The sequence below is a fragment of the Lachancea lanzarotensis genome, scaffold LALA0S07 (assembly GCF_000938715.1).
Source record: "Lachancea lanzarotensis genome assembly LALA0, scaffold LALA0S07, whole genome shotgun sequence".
Classification (NCBI taxonomy): Eukaryota; Fungi; Ascomycota; class Saccharomycetes; order Saccharomycetales; family Saccharomycetaceae; genus Lachancea; species Lachancea lanzarotensis.
The window spans coordinates 178,506-202,141 of NW_019212885.1; the positions used below are offsets into that span (position 1 = coordinate 178,506).

Below are 23,636 nucleotides of genomic sequence, written 5' to 3' on the forward strand. Positions count from 1 at the left end.
CTAATATGGCTAATTAACGTTGGTAGTGAGAGCGACCAGCATCATCGATTATTTTGCCGACATTGATGATAACACATCAAAGAAGAGCGATTTGTGACTCAAACTGTATTATAATGATTGCGAGTATTGTCTTGTGGCTGAGAGCAGATTTTAATGCCGGAAAGACGTTTACTTTGGCTAAATACGTTCATTATGAAAAACTACAAAAATACCGGACAGAAGTGAAGTACGGGGTTGAGATAGCGAGGAATTACATTTCAATTGTCACTAAGAGGATACGGACATATTCTATGAACTGTATTTTAGCCTCATGCCCAGTTCTTGGTCATTTTTCTAGTGTCACAATTTTATGAAATGAACTCGTTTTCAGTTTAAGTGAGTGATAAGAAGTGCTGCGATGGACAATGTGTCTTCTGGTAAAGTGGGCAATCGATTAGAGTAAATCAAGCTACTTTTAACCAACAGAGTATATTTCGTCTATAGCTCAACATTGAAATTAGACCGATATAAATCAAAGATCTAAAGGCAATTAACCTGTACACGCATGACCGAATACTAAGCTGTGAATTGCATACTTTTGTTTATACTCGTGTTGAGACTCTGTCTCTGGAGTGTCGTTGCACGATAAACGTCCCATATCCTGGGTGATCCTGTCCATTATTGAAAGGTGTAAACTATTGTTTTACTGAGTTAGAGTTATCTCTCCGTAGTTTATTTAGTATAAGTGGGATGAGCTTATATAGTGCGTAAGACGTCCCTTCTTATACAAATTCCCGAAAATGTTCCGTCGTTAACAGGTGAAAAAATCTTCAAGATTCCGGGTGCAATTTGCGGAAATGGTCTGATTTAGGAGCTATACGATCACTTTAGATGGTGCCACTTGGTCCAATCGACGTCATTCTTGTTAGATCGTTGGTTGTTCTAGGTTCTTTGAATATCTTGTTGTTTCTGACGCTGTCATCGTGTCACGTGTTTGTGATCACTTTGTCATGGATCTGACGCTAGACAGACAGAGGTTCCGACAACTTTCGAGCTGTGTGCGTGCGTATTTATTTGAAGCTTGACGAGCTTTAACATCATCGCGAACGATTGTGACGCGCGTCAGGTCAGAGGTAAAGTGATATCTGACTTTTCAGCACAACTTGGGTCTGGATTGGCAACACCATGAGTTTGGCACATGCCTCTACGCCGCGATTATGCTGTGAAATTAAACCAGCTATCATGAGATTTTGACTTGAACATTTCACCAGCTATTACCTTCATATAGAGGGCTACATTTGTTCCAAAAACTAAAGTCAACATCTAAATCCTATCCCGTCAAACCCATACCCACAACTTCTTTTCAAGATGCGTTTCAAAAATTGCCCAATATTTTTGCACTAATTTTCCAGATACTTTTCATGCCTTCTAACAAATCGAGCTGACTCTTGTGTAAATTGTGTCACTTGCCATTTCTCCTCGTTAACGTATTATTCTTAATGTAAAGCAACTGTTACTACGGTAAGATACAGAACCTCATATAATTGGGCTTAGGCCGTGGAATCGATGCTTTTCAACGCATCGCTACGGTTAAATACAATTTATGCCCGATAATTCCATGTTTATTTCTACCCGAGATATAAGGAAACCAAAGATACCACGAATGAAATGCTTAAACTCTCAACAGCTCAATAGGGTCCGTACTCAGCGTCCAACCCGCTAAATAAAAGCCCTTATCGATCGTTGTCGTCAAACATCTCTTTTTAAGCACGTGACCACTACGGGCTAATTAAAGTAGTATGACCTCTGAAATAGTCTGGTAGCCTGCCAACAACGCTTTTCATCGGAACCGTTTTGCAAGGACTTCGTTGCTTCGATCTGTGGTCGGTCCTTGATTTCAATTCAGTTACCGTTAGAATAATGTCTGATATAAGTGCTTCGGAGTATATCGACCAACAAAATGCTTTGGAAGATGAAGCCCGGGAAGTCATGCCATGGAGTCCAAATCAATGCACATACATCGATGGTGGACTACGACAGCCCGTTTTTTCTTGCTTAACCTGTGGGGAGATTGGTGTGTGTTATTCGTGTTCAATTCAATGCCATGCAGACTGCGAATTAGTCGAATTATTCACCAAAAGAGGATTTACATGCGACTGTGGAACGGAGCGACAAACTGCGAAAAAGAATGTTAACAGCGCTTACTGGTGTCAATTGCGGAAAAATACTACTCAGGATATAGCAAGCACATCAAATACTTATGGTCCCAACTACAAGGGATATTTCTGCGATTGTCACAAGCAATACGATCCGGATACTGATTCCACCATGATCCAGTGTACCTTGGGTTTGGAATGCAACGAGGACTGGTATCACTGCTCTTGTATCTTGAGAACACAAAATTTGAAAAATGAAGAGGAGCAGGAACGGGGAGAAAAGATACAGCTGGATCCAACGGATCAAATACCCATCAATTTCCCAAAACTGGACTCTTTCGAGGCTTTTCTATGCTGGAAATGTGTATCGCGCTATAAATCTGTCTTTCGAGACCTACTGGCGCATCCGCGGTCTCAAGATCTGATAGCCCACAAAGTTCCCCACAAAGATTATCTGGAAGTAACTAACGCGGTGGAATCTAATGCAGACACATCGACTGACGATAACCTGCGAAAACGCAAATTCGATTATGATGAAGATGATGTTGATCAAGCTTTTTCCGTAATGCTCTCACCGGGCTATAAAAATTTATTGCAAGACCTGAGATCCGAAATTGAGAAGTCAAGCAAGATTTACGTGTTCTTGATGGATATCGCACCATTTTTAGCCGAAGATGACCCCACTTACGAGCCTCCAAATGATTCTGATGATGATACGTCAACATATGAATTGGGAACACAAGCGTTGTGGCCAAACGTGGATAAAGACCTTGCCGCAGCTGGTCTGAAAGCGATGGACGGTATCAAACAGAAGTTGAGTGAGTTTTTGCGGCCCTTTGCAGAGTCAAAACAAGTGGTAAAGGAGGAAGATATACGGCATTTTTTTAAGCTTCAAAATGAAGAGAACAGACAATAATGAATAGTTTTACACCTTACTTCAAGACTATGGTTCCCATATCAGGGCCTTAGTATTGACATAAAATTGTGATTCCGGCCACCACAAAATAGCATTTTTTCTACCGTAATCTTCGTTCGAAGCCGTATTGATGTGCAAAATTGCGACGTTTAGTTTTGCTGCCAAGTCAAAAACAGATCTTGAGTCGGACGAGTATAGATATGCAGCAGATCCAACGTGCTCCCTATTGACAGTGTTGGAGATGTCTTGAAGTGAATCGAACTTTGCCAAAGAAGCAATGGGACCGTAAAACTCTTCATGTACTATTTTCATGTCTTCGGTGACGTTACCTAGCACCGTAGGACGGTAAAATCCGGGTCCCAGGCTTTCAGCCTTCATTCCCCCGCACAAGACAATAGCACCCTTGTCTTTTGCATCCTCAATCAACGCACAAAGCTTTAGGGTCTCATTCGAATCGCTCAATGGCCCATATGTGACCTCGGGGCTAAAAGCGTCTCCTAAACAGGTATTCGACTCTACGAATGATACAAGCTTGGATGCGAATTCATCATAGATGGTCTCGTGAACAAAAACCCGACTGATGCGGCTTCCTTCTTCGTTTGATAGTCTAAATCGACATTGGATCAAATCTTGTATCGCGTTCCCAACATCTGCGGTCTCCGTGACAATGAAAGGTACCTCACCTCTTGGAGTTAATGAAACCTTTCTAGGTGTTCCTGTTCCAGTGCTTTCATTCATGACGGTTTTACTCATATAATGGGGTCCAATGTACATTAACCCGTGGACGGCCTTGTTCTTATGCAGAAGCTTCACAAATTTTGGCCGGTGGGTCGTGGGTAGTACGTTGCAGACTCCATCGGGCAGCCCAGCTTGAGTGCATAGATATCCAAACGCAAGTGAAGTCAATGGTGTTTCTTGCGCAGGTTGTACCACACATGTGTTGCCTGTCGCTATTGTTGCGGCCATATTTCTGGAGACTGCCGCTGGGAAAGACCAGTGTGGAAGGAATCCTAATATACCGACTGGCTGACTGACTTGTAATGTCACTCGGGGATGTGGTGAGCTTGCCATCTCTGAATTCGCAGAAGGTCTTGATGCTTCCCTGGAAAAGAATTGAAACCAACTCGCAGCGTTGGCTATATCGATCATCGAACTTTTGAATGCTTTTCCGCTTTCCAAGCTCAACAATCGAGCAAGGTCAAATTCATGCTCTTGGATCAAATCGTGTATATCAGCCAAAATTTGGGATCTTTCAGCTGCTGTAGAATAGCGGTAATTGCTGAACGCTGTTTTAGCAGATTTTATCGCCGCATGGTAATCTTTGGTTCCGCAGTTGGTCACTTTGCATAATTCTTCAGATGTCGATGGGTTTGTGACAGCATATTGATCGCCCTTTCTCCATTGTCCGTTGATTAATGCGCAGGTTCTCAAAATCGAACAATCAACGATTGAACTAGACGCGAAGCGTCCAAATCTCTTGATTACAGTATTATTTAAGCTCCAAGTGTTAAGCATATCTGAAATGTTTAGTTCTTGTCGGCTACCAGTGTTTTGCTTGTCAGGTTTCTTCCAGGATTTACACTGACGTTCAATATTAAGGTAAGCGACACATTTTACAAGGCCACCAGATAAAGGAAGTATTCAAGAAGTAGTGAAGAAGTAGTGAAGAAGTTGACGGGATTGAACAAAGAAGGTTTTGCGAAACGTATGAGGTATGTTTCAGATTGGTTGAAATAGTTGAAATATTTACAGATATGTCGAGTTTATTTGTCTTTCTTTTCTTCTTTAGCATCGATTATGTCGAACTCTGACTTCCACATGGAGTTCCCTTCCGGTAGCGAAACATCTGGGAACAGCTTGTTAAAGATTTGGTCATACCAAGCTGCTGGAAGAGGTTCTAAACCGTCCTTGACATGGTCCGGTAGTTCGGCCCAATCGTTCAAGTTGTCTTTGGGGAAAATTATAGTCTTTGCTCCGGACCTTTTGGCAGCCACGGCCTTCTCGCGTAGCCCACCAATACGCAGTACTTTCCCGGTCAAGGTTAACTCACCGGTCATGGCAACTGTTGGATCGAGTTGCTTGTTTAATGCTAACGAAAGAAGAGAAGACGCCATGGTGACACCAGCGCTTGGGCCGTCCTTGGGCGTCGCTCCTTCAGGACAATGCAAATGTATGGCTGCTTTTTCGAAAAAGCGGTTTTCGGGGAACGTCTTGCTCAAAAACATTCTTGAAAAGGAGTAAGCGAGCCTAGAAGACTCTTTCATGACATCACCTAGCTGGCCAGTGCGCTCCAATGAGGGCTGAGATTTCGAACTGATGGGCTGTTCAAGAACAGACTCCACGTACATTGCACAGCCACCCATGCTTGTCCATGCCAGACCCATAACAACACCTGGCGGTGTTGTCTCATATAGTCGATCGGACGTGTAGACTGGCGGCCCAACATAGTCTTTCAGATTATCTGGATTGATGTCAATTTGTATAGTATTTGGAACAGTCACAGCCTCCTCACTGTCTTGAGTCTTCTGGACAGTCACCTTTGCGTCCTTCTCTGACAGAGATTCAGTAACCCCAACAGTTTTCTCATTTGTGTCTTTTCCAGCGTCTTTTTTGCTGGCATCTGCAGGTAGTTCATCCAAGCTCATTTGCTTGACAACATTCAGAGCTGCTTTTCTGTAGACCTTTTCAATGTGCTTCTTTAGGTTCCGTACACCACTCTCTCTGCAGTAGAGCTTCATCAAGGAAATGACAGCTTCCTCAGTCAAATTAACGTGGGCATTGGCGAGACCAGCATCACGTTTAGCGCTGGGTGAGAGATACTGCTCAGCGATTTTTATTTTTTCTTCGGCGACGTATCCTGTCAGCTCAATCACTTCCATTCTGTCTAGTAGGGGCCTTGGGATGGTGTCTAGAGTGTTTGCTGTACAAACGAATAGAACCTTCGATAGATCCATTGGAATATCCAAATAATTGTCCAGGAAACTATTGTTTTGTTCAGGATCTAGAAGCTCCAAAAGCGCGGCAGATGGATCACCGTGCACACCACCGTGACCGATTTTATCAATTTCATCGATCAAAATGAGTGGATTTTGCGTTTCGCACTTCTTTAGAGCTTGAATCACTCTACCGGGCAAAGCTCCAATGTAAGTTCTTCTGTGTCCCTTGATTTCAGCAATGTCAGTCATACCACCGACAGAAAATCTGAAAAACTGACGGTTCAACGAACGGGCAATGGATTTACCGATCGATGTTTTACCAACACCTGGAGGGCCAACGAAGCATATTATTTTCCCATCAACCTTTCCGAGTAGCTTGCCTACAGCGATGAATTCAAGTATTCTGTCTTTAACGTCCTTGAGTCCGTAATGATCTTCATCCAAAATCTGCTTAGCCAATGGAATTGAATATTGCTCTTTGGAGGTTACACCCCATGGGAGCGTCGTAATCCAGTCCAAATAATTCCTAATGACACCAAACTCAGACATGGATGTTTCAAGGGTAGCCAATTTGTTGACTTCGTCACCAAAAACTTTTTGAACATTTTCCGGTAGTTGCAGCTTCTCTAATCTTTTTCTGAATGTCTCGATCAATTTGTCCCTCCCATCATCAATTCCAAGTTCACGTTTGATTCCCTTGAGTTGTTCCATGAGATAGTATTCGCGTTGCCTTTTTTGGATTTTAGTCTCAACGTCTTTCGAGATTTTGTTTTGCAATTCCGCATTCATGAGCTCTTTCTTAAGCACGACCAGCGATTTCTCTAATCTTTGCTCAATATCTAATGATTCCAGAATTTCCTGTAGCTCTTCTTCTTCCCCAGCTGAAACAGCTGCGGCAAAGTCAGCTAAACGTGCAGGTTCCTCAAAAATATTGGTGGTAGCGGATTGAATGGAGGCAGAAAAAGTCGCAATTTGTTCCCTGAACATGGTGTTTAATTGTGAGATCTCTTTAAATACTTTGAGTATTTCGGAGGTTAATGCGTTTATCACTGGGGACTTTCTGTCGAATTCTTTGTCTTCGAGATTGGACACGTTAACCAATGAAACATCATAATCTTTCAAGAACTCAGTCGGGTTTTCTTCCCCCTCAACTAATTCTGAGTGTTCCGAGGAAGTCGCCTTTGGTTGAAGGCTTTGATCGTCGGTACCGTCGTCTTTGTTGTTGGGGACGGTTTCCGAGCTCTTAGGCTTCGAGGATGCAGGAGTACCGGAGGTCACTTTCGCAGCCGTAGGCGGCAGAAGCTCGTCTATTTTGATTCGTCTATGGGGGTAAAGAAGTGCAGTCATTGTCTCTGCGCCCGATTTTTCGTCTTTGCTGGGGAAGGCACTCGTAATCTGCGCAAAAACACCAGTCTCGTAAACTTGGCGCGTGTCTTGAATGACGTCTGTGTCAACATTAGAATCCTTTAGTAGAAATGCACCGATGTAAGGTTGTTGACGGTCCAGCATATCTTTGACGGCCGCCATCACTCTGCTATCAGAAATGACTACGGCTTTGTAAAAACCAGGGAAGAGGGGCCGTCTGGAGATTGGTAGCGCTAGCATTTGCGGATAAATTTCTGGTAGCTTGGGTTTTTTTGAGGAGTGTTTTGTATCGCTACTGCGATCAGAATTATCATCCCCACCATTTCCATCACTTCCAGAGGGCGCCGCCCCCGAAGAACCCGAACTGGAAACAGCAAATTCGCCAGACCCATTAGATTTACTTACTTCTGAGTCATTTTTTGAAGTATCTGGATCTGGCCTTCCCTTATCCTTGGGATCACTGTCATCCTTTCCGGGCGTTTTGGGATCCACGGGAGCCTTTGAGTCGCTTTTCCCCTCACTTTTTAACGACAGTCCTTGCAACCAAGAAGCCTCAAGTCTTTTAAACTCGCTGCTAAGTTCAGGATCCTCAATTTGTTTGCGATACAAATCCCAATGCAGATTACCACGGTTTAATGTTTCTCGAGCATTTAAAAGCCCTTGGGAGTTTGTTGTTGACGCGAGCCTTGCTTGTGCACCAAAACCACGCCTGTAAAATCGCCTCAAGGCCTCCAAACTTCTTCTACGAAGCATATCGGTGCGGCTTTGGAGCTTTTGGCGATGATGGGTGGCAACCGTTAAGTGTTCCTAGCTTGTCATTATATATATACTTGCTTATATATCTCGTAATGGCTATATCTCTTCAGCCCATGTGACCAGAGCCCAAGGAAGAAAAACCTTGAGGTGGATAGAGTCGAGCATTGGGTCGAGAATTACGTCGAGGGTTGGGTGAACAATTGATCAAGGACTGGATCAAGGATTGAGTCAATGATCGTACCACGACTTGATTCTATGGAAGTCCATTCTGGGCCATTAACCAGGCTTGAGATAATATCGGACCTGGTCAAGGTCTTCCTGAGCAGTTCGGTAAGTTGCAGGTTGCTTGTTGATAAGCTATACTTGCCAGCCCTATATATTTTCCCAATACATCGCTGCCGCTTGCAGTAGCTCTGCTTTGCTTCAAGCCATCTTTCTCGGTAACGGATTCTGTCTGATTCTGTAAAAGTGGTTATCGCGTTTCTCGGTTTCCTGGACGGATTTGTTTACATGGCTATTCTCGGTAAATCATTGAACAACACAGTAGGGAAACTGGCTTTATTCTAGGTTCTGGTCCACAGAAACCAAAAATCTTCAAGCTTAATGCACGCATAATCGAAAAAATGGCCAGCATTCACGGACGCCAGACAAGAGCACTTTTGAAATAATAACACTTCAGGCTCTCAATGAGAGCCATCCCACTACGCTTGCACCCCACCCACATTCTTACATATACAGTTGTGAATCGGCTTTGATGTATTCCGTATCTTTTCCACCTGTTTTAACAATATCTTCTCCATCCAACTCCTCCTCTTGATGCCCCTCTTGCATCGATGCTCCAGGAGCAGACGGCGATTCCTCGTCGGACACGCCGTCACGCCGCATATATGTCATCTGGTTCTTCAAAGCCTGTTGCTGGCGGTATTTGGCAAGATATATCTTAAGGACCTCGGCGTAGTTTTCAAATCCCAGAGCATTCAGCGACGTTAGTACGTCTTCACCATTAATAGTCTTACGCTTGTCCTGAGTGCATCTATCGTTAGCTTCGCTTGTAACAAATGAAATGAACTCCGAAACACACTCCTGCATACATTCTTTAGCGTCTTTCGACACTTTCGCCGAAACTGGCAGCGTATTCTTCATCAATCTTCCCACGTTGTTGATAGGAAGCCATCGATCCTGTTCTCGCAGTTCCGCTACAAACTGGTTGTGAAGTTCCTGTCTCTCTGCTTCCTTGTCCATATCAACAAGTAACACAGCGCTACAACTTCGATTGATGTGCTGGTTCAGTACAATGATCAAACGATGCTCGAGTTCACCTTTCAAGTTGTAGAGTTGAATGGTTTAAGTATGGCTATTCGATGTCATATTTAAACAATTATATATATTATACATATATACATATCTTCTTGAACTCGACAAACCTGAGGAGGCTTGAAGAGTCCAAATTGTTCAAGCAAGCAGTTCAATTGAGTCTTCACACGATGGTCAAGCAATCAGAAGGGTCTGGTACACAAAGTATCCTACAAAAATCGACCGAAGGGGTCACTTTACTGATGTTCACGCAATTGTTTGGAAAAGTCGTCACATTTTTGCTGAATACGCTTCTAGTGCGATACTTGTCCCCCAAAGTTTTCGGGATCAACGCATTTCTAGAGTTTCTGCTCTCAACCACACTGTTTTTCAGTCGAGAAGCTGTTAGATTATCAGCTCTGAGAATCAAATCACCCGCATCTTTGCATGCTAACGCATCGGATGACGATGCGCAACCTGAAGACGCAGACAAGGCAGTTTTGCAAACAGCCATCAACTTCGCTTACATTTCCATGCTAATTGGACTTCCCCTCTCGCTTGTACTGATCGGGTGGCAATACAGTAACTTGAATGAGTACTTTGTTTCGCTGCCGTATTTCAAGCTGGCCATTGTGATCATATGGTTAAGTATACTGCTGGAACTCTGCAGCGAACCGTTTTTCATCGTGAACCAGCTTATGCTGAACTACAAAGTAAGAAGTCGATTCGAGAGCGCAGGTGTCTTGGCAGCATGTGTCGCTAATTTCGCCATAGTGTACGTTTACGAAAATAAAATCAACGGATCCGGAGCTACATTGCACGAAACCACAAAGCAAGAGGGAATTGCAATTTTTGCCTTCGCCGTCAGCAAGCTGGCACATTCCACTGTGCTGCTGTGTGGCTACAGCTACGACTATTTCACGCGTCTCTCAAAGGAAAACAAATTTCGCGTATGGCCCACCAAGATCCAATTGTCAAGCAAGACTCAGCCTTTCTATTTCCAAAACGACATTTTGCAACATTTCAGAAAAGTTTATTTGCAGCTGTGCTTCAAGCATTTGCTCACAGAAGGTGACAAACTTATAATCAATTCTATGTGCACTGTTGAGGAGCAAGGAATCTATTCCTTGCTTTCGAACTACGGTTCACTGCTCACCAGATTAATCTTTGCCCCTATCGAAGAATCACTAAGACTTTTCTTGGCGCGTTTATTGTCGGTAACTACATCGAAAAATGTGAAGCTTTCGATGGAGGTTCTCGTGAACTTGACGAAATTCTACCTATATTTGTCGCTTCTCATAGTCGTCTTTGGACCCGTCAACTCTCCATTTCTACTGCAGTTTCTCATCGGTAGCAAGTGGTCCAGTACCAGTGTCTTGGACACCATCCGGATTTACTGTCTGTATCTGCCGTTCCTTTCCATCAACGGTATATTCGAAGCTTTCTTCCAAAGTGTTGCTACAGGGGAAGACATTTTAAGGCACTCCTACTTCATGATGGGCTTTTCATGTGTATTTCTCGCCAGCTGCTGGGTGTCGATCGGTCAATACAAGATGTCGTTAGAAGGCCTGATCGTCAGTAATATTATGAACATGATTTTAAGAATCGCATTTTGCGGGTGGTTTATCGGAAGCTTCTACAAAAATCTGCATGCAGATTCCAACATGCACAATTCGTCCTTTCTACTGAATTTCCGTAACTTCAAAATTGTTTCCATCGTGGCAGGCCTCATTGCATGTTGTAACTTTTGCATCTTCGGTGTGGTCGAAAACTTCCAGCAGTTCTTCCTGAATCTCGCAATGGCCCTAATACTGCTTGCATTGATCATCTACAAAGAAAAAGATAGCTTGAAGGCTTATCTGATGCAAAACAAGAACGACACTAAAGATGTTTAGATAAATATGTATATAGTGAAATTTCAGGTCATCTCATCCTAATCGCCATTTAATACGCTACCTACACCCGATGACTCAAATACCAGAGAAGAGCCGATCAAATGTGCGCTTGGTGACTTTCAATGTCAATGGACTACGGACCTTTTTTCACTATCAACCTTTCAGCGGTATGAATAACTCATTGGCAACAGTCTTCGACCACTTCAAATCCGATATTATTACATTTCAAGAGCTCAAGACAGATCTTCCAGCGTTAACTAGATGGGGGAAGACTCAGAACTACCATTCTTTTATTTCCATTCCTGCCAAACGACGTGGTTACTCGGGAGTCGGTTGCTGGGTACGGATTGTTGGTCCCGATGATCCTCTTAGTGACATTTTGCAAGTAGTAAAAGCTGAAGAGGGCATAACGGGCTATTTGAGAATCAAAGTTGGCAAAACCAGTGTAAGGTACCGTGATGATAGCTCAATTGGAATTGGTGGTTATGATTCGTTGGGAATTGAGGACGAAGCAGAAGCTCTTTCGCTCGATTGCGAAGGACGCTGTGTAATGGTGGAATTGAAATGTAACACAGTAGTCATAAGCACGTACTGTCCAGCCAATTCTTCGCAGACGGACGAAGGTGAAGAGTTTAGATTAAAATTCCTAAAAGTTCTGTTCAGACGAATACGGAACTTTCATGCTATGGGTAAGACTGTTGTCTTGATGGGAGATATCAACGTTTGTCGGGATCTTATCGATCAAGCAGAGGCTTTGAGGCATTGCGGGATAACTGTGAGTGACTTAACAAAAGGTTCAGAAGTGGAGTCGAACCATTTTGAAGCCGTCAAGGAATTCATTTATGCCCCATCAAGACCAGCAAGACGGCTGTTGAACGAAATGTTGGCAGATTCGAAACTGTCACATCTAGCAACATCCGGAACACTGCTGGACACAACAAGACATATTCAAGGAGGCGATAGACTAAAGATGTACACAGTATGGAACACTTTGAAGAATTCCAGGCCTATAAACTACGGTTCCCGAATTGACTACATTTTAGTTTCGTCCGGCATGAAAGACCAAATTCAGCGAGCCGATATATGGCCACAGATAATGGGCTCTGACCACTGTCCTGTTTATGCAGACATACAATTGCAAAATTCCAGCACCACCGAAAATGCAGCAACTCTCGTCGTGCCCCCTTTCGAAGCCAGGTTTAGGTACAATCTCAACAATCGAGATATCACAAGTATGTTTCGACAGAGTGCAGCGCCGCCGCATGCGGGGAATTCACGTTCTAAGTCACCTATGAGAATTAAGAAAAGAGATTCCGAAACCAAAATGAGACAAACTCCAATCACAATAGCCTTAGAAGTCCCTGCCAACTTGGAAAAAACTGAGTGTGACCTCGGACAAAATAAGCCACAGCTCATTTCGCCGGCCAAGAAATCTAACTCATTTTTCACAATGCTTGATGGGATGCTCGAGAAACCGCCATTGTGCAAGCACGGAGAGAAAACAATTCTAAGGACTTCCAAAACAGAAAAAAGTCGCGGCAAGAAGTTTTGGGTCTGTCCCAAGCCCAAAGGAGACCCGCAAGATGGAGATGCTAATTGCGATTTTTTCCAATGGAAGTAGCTTTTTTTCACTTCCCTTTCTCATTCGTATATGGTTTGCAGCTCAGCGATAACATCACTTGTCGTTAGAGCCATCATCGATCTCGTTAGAAACCGCTGCTTTGTGCCATAGAGAGTCGTCTTCGGAAATGTCCAGTCTGCAAATGTCATTCGTGCGTTGCAAGATAAGAGCCAAAACTGGAACTTCGGTCAGTTCTTTAGAAGAGATGAATGTCGATATGGCTGATTCGAAAGTTGCAGCGTCTTTCATGAACACTTTGACATACGCAATGTTACCGTCCTGATTCAAAAAATAATACTCGCATGCCTCACCGAAAAGTCCGTGAGATTTCTTTAAGCTGTTATTTATGAATTGACGCCACGTCATTTCGTCGAATACCAGCTCCTTGTCGGTTTCGACACTATGAGAAGTGCTAAGTGCGGAACAAATGTTAGTATACTAGTCAAAATGCTATAATCGGCTCAAAAATTAGATCTCAACTTACAGCTTGAGCTTATAGAATACCCACTCTCTCGAACGCTTACCACATTGCTGTTGAGCACTCATAAAAGGTGTTGTGTGAGGCTTGGAACGTCTAGACCGTTGTAGTTCTAGTAGAGTCGGATCGAGATGAGCGCTTGAAGATCCAATTTTATTGAAATTTAAACATTCGTAGTTCGCTATTTGAGAAAGGCCGTCAGACGACGGACACGGATCGAGAAGGCTGTCAACGTGGTGGAAAAGTTCACAGCACAAGTACAACTGTTCGTAGTTTTTATCAAAGACTTTGAGGAACTTGTACTAATGATTGTCTTCAATTCTGAATATTTTTGAGTTTTGTTCCGGTTTCTTCAACTATCGGTAGCATTATCGGCATTGACATGACCCTCGGATTCATCGATTTCGTCACTGTAGGGTCTCGCTGTTTCGTTGCTCTGCTCGTCATCCATGGGAATATCGTAGTTTTCATCATCGTGGAGGAAACTCGTTAGGTCATTCGCATCCTCGTCATGGCCGGCCAGCAACTCGTCTGCCTCATCCAGAAATTGGTCGTGATTCAGCGAAAAGTATGTTGGGCCGTTTGTGTTACCCGATAATTTTGAGCGTAGTCGCTGCCACGTATGTTGAGCCGCTCGAGTGGTCAATTGCTTGGCAGTCACAAGACCTGAGAACCCTAGAACACCTATCTTGACGATCGAGTTCACAACCTTGTCTAGTCCATTTTGTTCAATTAGTTCCTCATCTCCTAATCTGATTTCCCCGAAACGAGAAAACCCGCCATTGCGTTTAACACCACGGACGTACACAAACCAGGCGGCAGCAATGAACACGACGAGTGGAAGAACAATGATGGCGATTAAACGACCACCAGTAACCCGATGACGCCTCCTAAATTCTCCTTCATACCCGGGGCATGCATGAAGACGGGAGGACCAATCTAGCTCCAGCCCTCCTTTGCAGGTTGACAGTGGTATTTTCCTGTAACCCGTAAGCTCAGAAAACTCTACAAGAAGGGGATTCTTTTCACACATTTCGCTACCGTCTAGAGGCTCTGTTCCCTCGACAAGCTTACATGTGCCGTCGCTCGCTTTATAGTAATTGTAGTCACACTCGAAATCCATTCTGGTGCAAGCACATGTTTTTGCCACCCTCGTCATGTCTTTGATGGGTGCTGCGCCGTTGTAACAATTATCATTAACTTTTTGAAGGTACTCTTCTTGATGACCAAAGAGACACTTACCGAAAGTGCGGTAAACGTAATCTCCATTTTGCAAACTACACTGACGCTCGAACGAATGCGTAAAGTCAACCGTAAACGTGCGCGTCTCTTTGCCCGTCACCTTGGAAGACTTGGCAATGATGAGAAAACGCATGGCTGAGTCCTGGGGTGTAGTCACCAAGTCTTCCACATATACTTCTTCCTCCGAAAACTTGTAGTCTTTCCACGTTTTTCCAGAGTCAACTGAATAGATGAGTGAGTCTGTTTTCCCACCATCTTTAACAAGGACTACTACACTTCCTCGGTCGCCATACTCCCATTGATATACACCCTTTCTGATCTCCTTCCAGGTGAACCCTCCATCAACACTCATGAATGTTGAACATTGTTCAAGAGGTAATAAATATTCTCCAACATTTCCAACACCGATCACAAAGCCCAAAGCCGAGCCTGAGGAATAGGTGTCTCTTTGGTCAGTTCTCTCAGTATAGCCATGAAGATTTAAAGAGCAGGATTCCTTATTTTTTGGGTTGCACTTGTAGTTTTTACCTTCTGAGTCCCTGTTTGGTGGTTCAAGGTAAGTCCAATCGGCACCGTCATTAAATGATATCTTTGACTTCAGATGTTTCTGAGCTTTTGTATCCGATTTCACTTCGTCAACGTTGGCTACAGTGTTTATGAGTATGATACCCTCGAGACCCTCCAGCTTCTCAAAGTCAACGAAGCCTCGAGGACCTCGATTGACCGCTCGTTCTAAAGTCACAAAGGAGGTTCCATTAGAATTGGATTTCATTAGCGCTCCAAACTCTTGATTCTGATTCATATGTGTGGTTAAGTGAAAAAAAATGGCACCTTTCTGAGATCCCAGCACAGTGTAAGCCTGTTGCTTATCTGTTCCTAATCCAGCAGGCAGTTTGGCCTCGGCAAAGTTCTCGCCATCAATTGTAACGAATGCTCTTAATTCTTGCTCTTCGTGAGGAACGGCAATGACGGTATACTCTCCAACGGATACGAATCCAAGAGCATTTTCAAAAACAATTTCGGGCTCACTTTGAAAGAAGTCAACACTGGTGACTATTTTATGTCCTCTAGATCCGGACTCGCGAATTGTGCACAGTAGCATATCTGGGTGTGATGGGTCCTCGTACAAGGAACCGACAAAATCGCAGTTCCTTGCTCCGCTTTTCATCTCAGTGAAGCTACTTCCGCCATCTTGGGTGATGTAAGCGACGACATGGCATTTTGGGTCAAAAACACTTTCACAACCTTTGCCCCCGTAGTAAACAAAAGTGTCTCGGTCCTTTGCGTGGAATGACAACGGAAACCCGAGCTGCTTCGACTCAGGTAATTCAAATGTTTCGAAAGTCCTTGCTCGATCATCAGTGATGTGCAATTGATTGTCATCACCAAAAATGTAAGCACTCGTATTGAAGTAAGGATTGAAAACGACTTCGGTGACCTTATTCATGAGCTTCTTCAAGCTTCTGCCACTATCGTATGAAATGTAAACCTCGTTCTTACTATCCCTTAGCAGGACAGTCTCATCGGCTTTGGTATTGAAGTATTGATATGATTTGAGCTCGGACTGGAGCGAGTTCTCGATGACAATAATAGGCTCCTTTCCATATTCGTCCGTAATCCCATCACAATCAACTTCTTTTGGATCTATGGTCAACGGGTTATCACATTTGTTTCCTCTTTGAAGCTTCTTTGGGCGTAGTTTTATCTTTTCACCTTGCTTCACTGCGCTGCAACTTTGTGACTGCTCAAGAAAGTTGAAATCTAAATCGCAGTCACCGCTAGGGGCAAGGTAAAATTCAGGAGAGCATTCATAATCAGCGTCGCTACATTGGCAAACTTCTTCTTCAAACTCAAGATCCTTGTAGGTTTCTCGAATGAGACATTCCGCGTCATTCTTTCTCCTTGCGTACTTCCGTCTTGTCCCGCCAATGCAATCACCCCCGTTTGAAAGCCAGTCCTCCAGGTCATCCTCTCCACACTTTCTTTTATCGAAGAGATCAGAGAAGTCAATTGTGTAAATCCAGGATCTATCGCGGTTTTTAGAGTCTATGCCATGCATGATAAAGCTTGATCCTGACCCATCAAGCGCGGTAGCGAAAAAATCTCCCATGAACACGGACTCTTCCAATTGATGCTCCATCCAAGTTTCACCGTGGTCAAGGGAGTAAAAGAATTCGGCGGCCGGATCTCCATCAGAATCAGGTGCGAACGGAAAGGCAACCATGATGTTACCGTAATCACCATATTGGATTACCACCGGAAAGTCAAAAGCTTTTTTCCACGTCTGGCCTCCATCGATTGTCAAGAATGTTTGCATTGTTGGACCCTTTTCTTCATTCACCTCTTCTTCACTCACATACCCAATAAAAGAGTGCATTCCTGGTAATGTAACGTGTGGATTCTTTCCATACATCAAGGAGGGCATGAGAAGAACAGTAAGAGCACATTTACGAGAATCGTCGGATTTACAATCAAACTCGTTATCTACATCGTCGACCAGTAAGTCAGACCACGACCATCCACCGTCAAAAGTAATCTTGGTTATGACAGACGGATGCCTTCCCGAATGAGCGAAAAAGTCGGTGAAAGAACACACGAGAACTCCTTCAAGACCACTTACATCAGATATCATGTGGAATCCTGCATGGTCTGCGGGAAAAGAGGGTACTGGAGAAAACTTGAGACCCTCAGAGTCCGATAGAACAAGACCGGACCCTCGCTCTCTGGGACTCCCAAATCCAGACAAGAGCATCAACCGGTTGGAATACTGAGAAAGCTGTGACACAAAAAAGGAACCCCTGACACTGGTTGGGATCGATGCCCTTTCAAAATTTTGGCCGTCTCGAGAAATCCAAAGTTCCTGAGGCGAGTCTCGATTGTATCGGTCTTCCAATGTCGAAACAATGATATAATCAGACGTCACAGTTACCTCGCGGACATCGCTTTCTCTAAATGGCTCGAGATATTCGAAATTCGCACCGCCGTCCCTGGAAACGAACAGCTTAACAAACATGCCCTCCTCGTAGTTGTAGGTTGCATCACAGAGAATATCGTGAGCGGAGTCTTTATTGCCTGTGAGTCCTGAATAGCGGCAATTGAGGTTGTTATAATTCTTGAGGGGCAACTTAATTTGTTTAAAGTTTTTCATATCGCTTGTTACAAAGCCATGGGCTTCGCAAGTTTGATCGCAGTTCACTGTGGTCACCAGCAGATCGTTTTCTGCAAAGGGGTTGGATTCCGGATTTATATCGAAATACCCATGTTTTTTTTTAAACGTCACGAAAGGCACATTGAGTTTTGACCAAGATTCTCCCTGGTCGCTTGTCATAAAAAGTCTCCCTTTCATTTTGTTGCCAGGAGCAAACGCACGGTTCTTCTTATAATTCTGGTCAACTCGAATGAAGAGGTTATCGTTTCCAGTCGCTTTGACCGCGTTCCAATGCTCTCCATTGTCTTTGGAAATCTTCAAAGTGCCCTGGTCCATGGACAATACCACTGGGGAGTCGTCGAAGGACTCGAATACGGTATAACCTGGCCATTTCGACTTATTGATCTTGGGGCTCCAATCTGCCAGCGCTGCGTAAGCCCACAACAGCAGCAGAAAACCCTGTATCAGCGCCATAATAAGGATCCAAAATTCGATTCAATTGTTAAGGCCGCACACAATACACTTGAGTCGTTAAATGGGGTCGATGTTTTGGTGTTGGTCTTCTCCTTTTTTTAGTCTATAACTATGATCGTCCGAGTAAATTCAAGGTATACTCTAACTGATAGAGACTATAGTGGAAATTCTTACATTTTGTAATAAGCTTGGCATCACATGACTGAAAATCATTATCGTTTTTATCAAAACTGTCATAATTTGTCCTCAGAACATGTCAAACTAGCAATGTGGTGATGTTTATGGCTATTTCGTACTGGGTCCAGTATACAGGATCTTTGTTGATAAGCGTTTTGGAATCAAGTTAATGCTTACTTCGTTTTGGTAGATTTAGTCTTTGACTCTGCTTCCAAAGGTGATTAATCAACGGTTAACAGGCCATTATCAGGATCAGTACCGAGAAATTTGAAAACAATATACTGAATCCGCCTAAAATACGTCGGTTTGAGGCGACTCTGATGTTCTCATATTTCAAACCAATGATTGGTGTCTAATCTTTTTTCTTTATGGTTTCAGTTCAAACTTTTAAGTTCCGGAGTTCGGTGTGAGTACTACGCAGCAACTCAAGCCAATTGATCGAAGAACCCTGCATGTTTCCCACCAAATAGGAATTTGAATGGCTCTGGAATTTGGTGCAAAAACGTTCTGACAGAATCGCTCAAAACTACATCGATTGAGCAAAATGCCAGTTTCTGCAATAGTCGAGACCATAAAGGAATTCTTTTAGTTTAATGCGGAGAGAAACTTCATAAAGCGCTATTTTCCAACGTCAGATGGCCATAAAGCGCCATCTAGACCCTCCATGCGATCCTGGTAATTATCTCTGTGTAGAGTATGATGGCATCAAAATCGTTTTCCCAGACCGCAGATAACATAGAATCTTCAATCGAAACAAAGTGTGGGGATCTTGCAGCCAAAAAAAAACTACAATTCGTAGTTGGCTGTGCTGTGCCCTGTTTCAGGTTTCCAGACTGCTCATCTTCGGTTTCAACTCCAATGTGAGGCTCGGTCCCCTGTTTGCCCTTCACGTGTGGTAGGTGCCTCAAGAACCTGAACCTACATAAAACAGCACCTACGAAGCAGCTTGTTTCTCAGTTTTATTGTTTTGTGAGACCTGTGTGTGTGTGCGCTTCGAGCTTCACGCCACCATGGGCAAAAAAATCGTTTTCAACATCTCGTCCGAGTTCCAGCTTCAGCAGCTGCTTGGCGAAGGTGCATATGGGATTGTATGCAGTGCAAGGCATTTACCCACAGGGCAAATGGTAGCCATCAAGAAAATTGAGCCATTCAACAGAACTCTGTTCTGTCTACGTACGCTAAGGGAAATCAAGCTTCTGCGGTGTTTCCAACATGAAAACATTATATCGATTTTCGATATCCAAAGACCAGCATCTTTTGAAAGTTTCAACGAGGTTTATATCATCCAGGAATTGATGGACACAGATCTGCACCGGGTGATTGCTACACAAACGCTTTCAGACGACCATATCCAATATTTCGTGTACCAGATTCTTCGCGGGCTCAAATGCTTGCATGCGGCCGAAGTAATTCATCGAGACTTGAAACCTTCTAATTTGTTGGTTAATTCAAACTGTGACGTCAAGCTGTGCGATTTTGGTCTTGCCAGGTGTGCAGGAACGGGATCCGGATCGAAAAATGGCGACAGCGGCCAAATGACGGAATATGTGGCGACACGTTGGTACAGAGCACCAGAAGTAATGCTAACGGCTGCCGAATACACATTTGCCATGGATGTATGGTCGTGCGGGTGCATTCTTGCTGAGCTTTTGATGCGTAGGCCACTGTTCCCAGGAAAAGACTACCGTCATCAGCTATTGTTAATCTTTCAAGTGATTGGGTCGCCCACTTCTACAGATCTTGAATGTGTGCGCTCAACTCGAGCTTTGCAGTATTTGCGTTCATTACCGTATTATCCGAAGAAACAAACGTTTGAACAATTACTTCCTACCGCAAATCGCCAGGCCATCGATTTGCTAGAACAAATGCTAATATTTGACCCACGTCAAAGGATTACTGCTGCAGAAGCTTTGAAACACCCGTATTTAAAGGCATATCATGATCCGCACGATGAACCTGCTACCACGAAAGTGGATCCCAAACTTTTTCGATTTGACGACTGCAAGGACCGTCTTGGGGCTGGGGACCTTAAACGCTTGTTGTGGGATGAGATTTTCGGGTCGTGAAGTGTAGTAACGGTAAAGAGGGCAATACAAGTAAAGTTCGTGGAGAATTGTTACCAAGATTTCGGGAGACTAACGCTATGAAAGGACTAGTAACAGTGCCCCCGAAGCTTGGAAAGATGACAATAGGTCTATATCCTTGGGTGGAGTTTCTATGGAACTAGGTTGGTGAAAGGACACGAAGTTCTAGATGTGTGTCGCTGACATTGATCACGTGGCATGTGGACTAGAATTCTAGCAAGTATGTTCATGTGTAGAGGATGCGTTTAAAGGTGGTTATTAGTTACGCGATGGTGAGCATATAGTATGTTCTATGAAATGCGACTACAAAATTGAGCTTTAAACTTTTGCATACCTTTCTTTGACCTACTATTACATTCGTAAGTAAGTTTTCAGCAGACACGTGACTCAATCAATGACAGCGACAGAGTCGGTGGATAGCTAAGAAACTGGAACCATAGTCTCCGAGCACCCCATAACTTTTCAATTCTTTAGGTCAAGGATGGATCTCCGCAAATGAGTAGAAGTCGATAAACTATTTAAAACAGGCTCGTCTCAGGTATGCATGATCCATGTCGTACAGCGAGAGTCTTTCATGAACATACGAAGCATGTAAGTAAAAACCTATTTAACGGCGTAGTAATCAGCTAGCAGACACATGTAACGTCCTAACTCTGTGGTTAGGCCGACGCATGGTTTCGTATCCATGAGAGTTACAAGAAAGGTCACCGCCTGCTTTGCGCTACGATTACGGGAGCATTTGTTCATTGATTTGAGCTTAATCTCAAATGCCTTTTAAAAATCATAGGATTTTGTTATATAAGCTTAGCTCAATAGCTTGTATGTCTTGTTTTTAGACCTTTGATTAGACCTTATTGGCTAGATATTTCCTTTCAAATATCAGGGCCTTGATTTATCTTCGTCACTCCAGCCACAATCCACATTCAGCTCATGCGCGAAAGAAATAAGCTCTGGCATTCTTGGCTTGCGGTCCGCAATGATAGAGGACATCTTGGACCTGAACATTTGGCGACAATTTTCCCCGTCAAAAAAAACATCACGCATGTGTTTGCGTTGCGACTTGAATTCGCAGTTCATTTTCAAGGCGATTTCATCCCATATCGAACCATCTTCCCCCGGTTCAAAGAAGTCAACAGCCTCCATAAATTTGACCGTTGCATCAAGTGGCATGTTAGCACCTCTATCGATAAACGATTTCAGGGAGACCGCCAAAGGCAAAATAGCCCCAAATAAAGCCCCATTATTAAAAAAAATGTAGCAGCAGGCTACCGCCAAACCCGTAATTACTAGTTGCATCTTTTCAAGAGCAATGAACCACGCAATCTTGAAGCGATATGAATCTCTAGGAAGTTTTCCATTTCCCAGCGCACCGCCAAAGATTTGCTCGCTCTTCTCGCTTGATTGCTCTGGATTGTGAACGGAGTTTTCGTACGCCACTGTAGCGTCAAGAAGAAGCATGATCTCTGCATCATTATCGAATTTTCCATCTTTGAGAGGAAGGTACAGAAACGATCGGAAGATATGTTGGAGACTAGCACCGTTGAAAAAAAACCATGGTGTGTTCCACAACTGCTCCTGGTTCAAATACTCGTTTATGTCTACTGCTAAAGAGTCCCAGCTAGTCAAATTTAATCCAGGTCTCTGTGTCATGATCCTGCGGAACAATTCCACCTTCTGCTGTTCGACAAGAGCGATTTTTCTGCGCTTTAGGATAAATGACATTACACGGGAAAGAGGAAATAATCCGACGCACAGTAGATAGTATTCCAGCACTTTGTCGAGTACGCACTGCGCAGAAAATATGATTAAAGTACTAATAACAAAGAACATGAGCAGTAACACAGGCAAAGCTATTTGGAAAGGTCTCCATCTACTCCATTCGTAAATGCGCCACGAGGTCACTGACCTAAAACACTTGGAAGGAATTCTATCTTCAACATTAGAAGCCTCTCTAGACTCCATTTTCTCATTGAGAGTAGGCCAATGAGGTCTAGTCATGTTCGAGAACACTTACTTTGGTAAATGTCAGGGTTTGGTCAAACGGTGTGTGTGTTTCTGAACTCCGAGGGTTTTGATATACAATGATATACAATAATTCCTAAACTATTTATGAGTACGAGTACAATCTCGAATTGCCGTGTTTAATGATGAGTAGTGTTAGTAAATTCCAGTGGTATCATAAACACGACTCTCCCACCTACTTTCTTCTGTTCAAGCAAAATAAGGGCGTCTTATCTTTCAAAATGAAGCATCTCAAGGAGTGAGCCTTCAAGCTAGTGCCCATTTCTACATGACCCTGCTTAGGTAGATCACCTCTAGTTACTGGTCATTGAAATGAGAAGCCTGTTACCTAAGCTATGTTGACTGGTATTCTAGATCGGCTTCGCTCGACGCTCATCTCAATAAACAAGCTATATCACACGAGTCTACGAGTATGATATTTACTAAATACGTATCTGCTCGAGTCTCTACCCTCTTCCCCAGTACTGAATACTTAGACGTGCGATACATCACTGTTTACGTTGGAGTCAAAACTCAATCGTTGAAACACAAAGAAAAGTTCATACGCAGGTGAAAAAATAACGTCCTGAATAGATAGCTTCATCCCCGGCAATAGTCTGACGATCTTGACATCCTTTGTTTACGTCGCAAAAGTTATGAACAACGTTAATCCCACTTAGTTGGTCACGTGATAGTCGTCCTCTTTAACCGAATTACGATGTATATTGAAGTTTGAAGATGAACACAAGTCTACGTGTGTGTTGGATCGGTTTCTGCTCCTTCTTTTCACACATGTTCACAAGACTCTTCAAAAGTAAGTTGTAGATCTTTTTGTCACTTTGTACGAGATCTGTGTTTGGCCCAGGCACCACCGATTTGAAGAAAATTTCGTGCAGCTTTTTCAAGCTAACAAAATCCTTACGCACTTCGATCAATTAGGACCTGTCACTCATAGTTCACAAACCTTTCTTTCCTCTCTATCTCTCTCTCTCTCTCTCTCTCTCTCGAGAAATAGAGGTCGAACAATGTAATAATAAAAACTCATCACGTGGTTCGAACAGATTTCCGCCAATTCATTGGTCGCTCAATACGAGCTGGGTATTTTTTCATGTTTT

General features: G+C 43.5%; 10 protein-coding genes across 10 annotated transcripts; 4 read left to right on the forward strand and 6 right to left on the reverse strand.

The window, feature by feature from the left end:
* Positions 1-1,899: 1,899 nt before the first annotated feature.
* On the forward strand, positions 1,900-3,051 carry LALA0_S07e02080g (LALA0S07e02080g1_1; the record flags this gene model as incomplete). Its single annotated transcript, XM_022771396.1, has 1 exon — positions 1,900-3,051. One exon carries the CDS (start codon positions 1,900-1,902, stop codon positions 3,049-3,051), a length of 1,152 nt encoding a protein of 383 aa, XP_022629307.1.
* A 27-nt stretch (positions 3,052-3,078) lies between these two features.
* Positions 3,079-4,566, reverse strand: LALA0_S07e02102g (LALA0S07e02102g1_1; the record flags this gene model as incomplete). Its single annotated transcript, XM_022771397.1, has 1 exon — positions 3,079-4,566. One exon carries the CDS (start codon positions 4,564-4,566, stop codon positions 3,079-3,081), a length of 1,488 nt encoding a protein of 495 aa, XP_022629308.1.
* Positions 4,567-4,814: 248 nt separating this feature from the next.
* PIM1 (LALA0S07e02124g1_1) lies at positions 4,815-8,105 on the reverse strand (the record flags this gene model as incomplete). The annotated part of the gene is made up of 1 exon (XM_022771398.1): positions 4,815-8,105. The coding sequence occupies one exon, from the start codon at positions 8,103-8,105 to the stop codon at positions 4,815-4,817; it is 3,291 nt and encodes a 1,096-aa protein (XP_022629309.1).
* A 729-nt stretch (positions 8,106-8,834) lies between these two features.
* On the reverse strand, positions 8,835-9,350 carry HAP3 (LALA0S07e02146g1_1; the record flags this gene model as incomplete). The annotated part of the gene is made up of 1 exon (XM_022771400.1): positions 8,835-9,350. One exon carries the CDS (start codon positions 9,348-9,350, stop codon positions 8,835-8,837), a length of 516 nt encoding a protein of 171 aa, XP_022629310.1.
* Positions 9,351-9,592: 242 nt separating this feature from the next.
* Positions 9,593-11,296, forward strand: RFT1 (LALA0S07e02168g1_1; the record flags this gene model as incomplete). The annotated part of the gene is made up of 1 exon (XM_022771401.1): positions 9,593-11,296. One exon carries the CDS (start codon positions 9,593-9,595, stop codon positions 11,294-11,296), a length of 1,704 nt encoding a protein of 567 aa, XP_022629311.1.
* Positions 11,297-11,366: 70 nt separating this feature from the next.
* Positions 11,367-12,917, forward strand: APN2 (LALA0S07e02190g1_1; the record flags this gene model as incomplete). The annotated part of the gene is made up of 1 exon (XM_022771402.1): positions 11,367-12,917. One exon carries the CDS (start codon positions 11,367-11,369, stop codon positions 12,915-12,917), a length of 1,551 nt encoding a protein of 516 aa, XP_022629312.1.
* A 54-nt stretch (positions 12,918-12,971) lies between these two features.
* POP8 (LALA0S07e02212g1_1) lies at positions 12,972-13,283 on the reverse strand (the record flags this gene model as incomplete). The annotated part of the gene is made up of 1 exon (XM_022771403.1): positions 12,972-13,283. One exon carries the CDS (start codon positions 13,281-13,283, stop codon positions 12,972-12,974), a length of 312 nt encoding a protein of 103 aa, XP_022629313.1.
* A 464-nt stretch (positions 13,284-13,747) lies between these two features.
* Positions 13,748-18,259, reverse strand: PEP1 (LALA0S07e02234g1_1; the record flags this gene model as incomplete). Its single annotated transcript, XM_022771404.1, has 1 exon — positions 13,748-18,259. The coding sequence occupies one exon, from the start codon at positions 18,257-18,259 to the stop codon at positions 13,748-13,750; it is 4,512 nt and encodes a 1,503-aa protein (XP_022629314.1).
* Positions 18,260-19,446: 1,187 nt separating this feature from the next.
* Positions 19,447-20,502, forward strand: FUS3 (LALA0S07e02256g1_1; the record flags this gene model as incomplete). The annotated part of the gene is made up of 1 exon (XM_022771405.1): positions 19,447-20,502. The coding sequence occupies one exon, from the start codon at positions 19,447-19,449 to the stop codon at positions 20,500-20,502; it is 1,056 nt and encodes a 351-aa protein (XP_022629315.1).
* An 897-nt stretch (positions 20,503-21,399) lies between these two features.
* Positions 21,400-22,518, reverse strand: LALA0_S07e02278g (LALA0S07e02278g1_1; the record flags this gene model as incomplete). Its single annotated transcript, XM_022771406.1, has 1 exon — positions 21,400-22,518. One exon carries the CDS (start codon positions 22,516-22,518, stop codon positions 21,400-21,402), a length of 1,119 nt encoding a protein of 372 aa, XP_022629316.1.
* Positions 22,519-23,636: the final 1,118 nt, after the last annotated feature.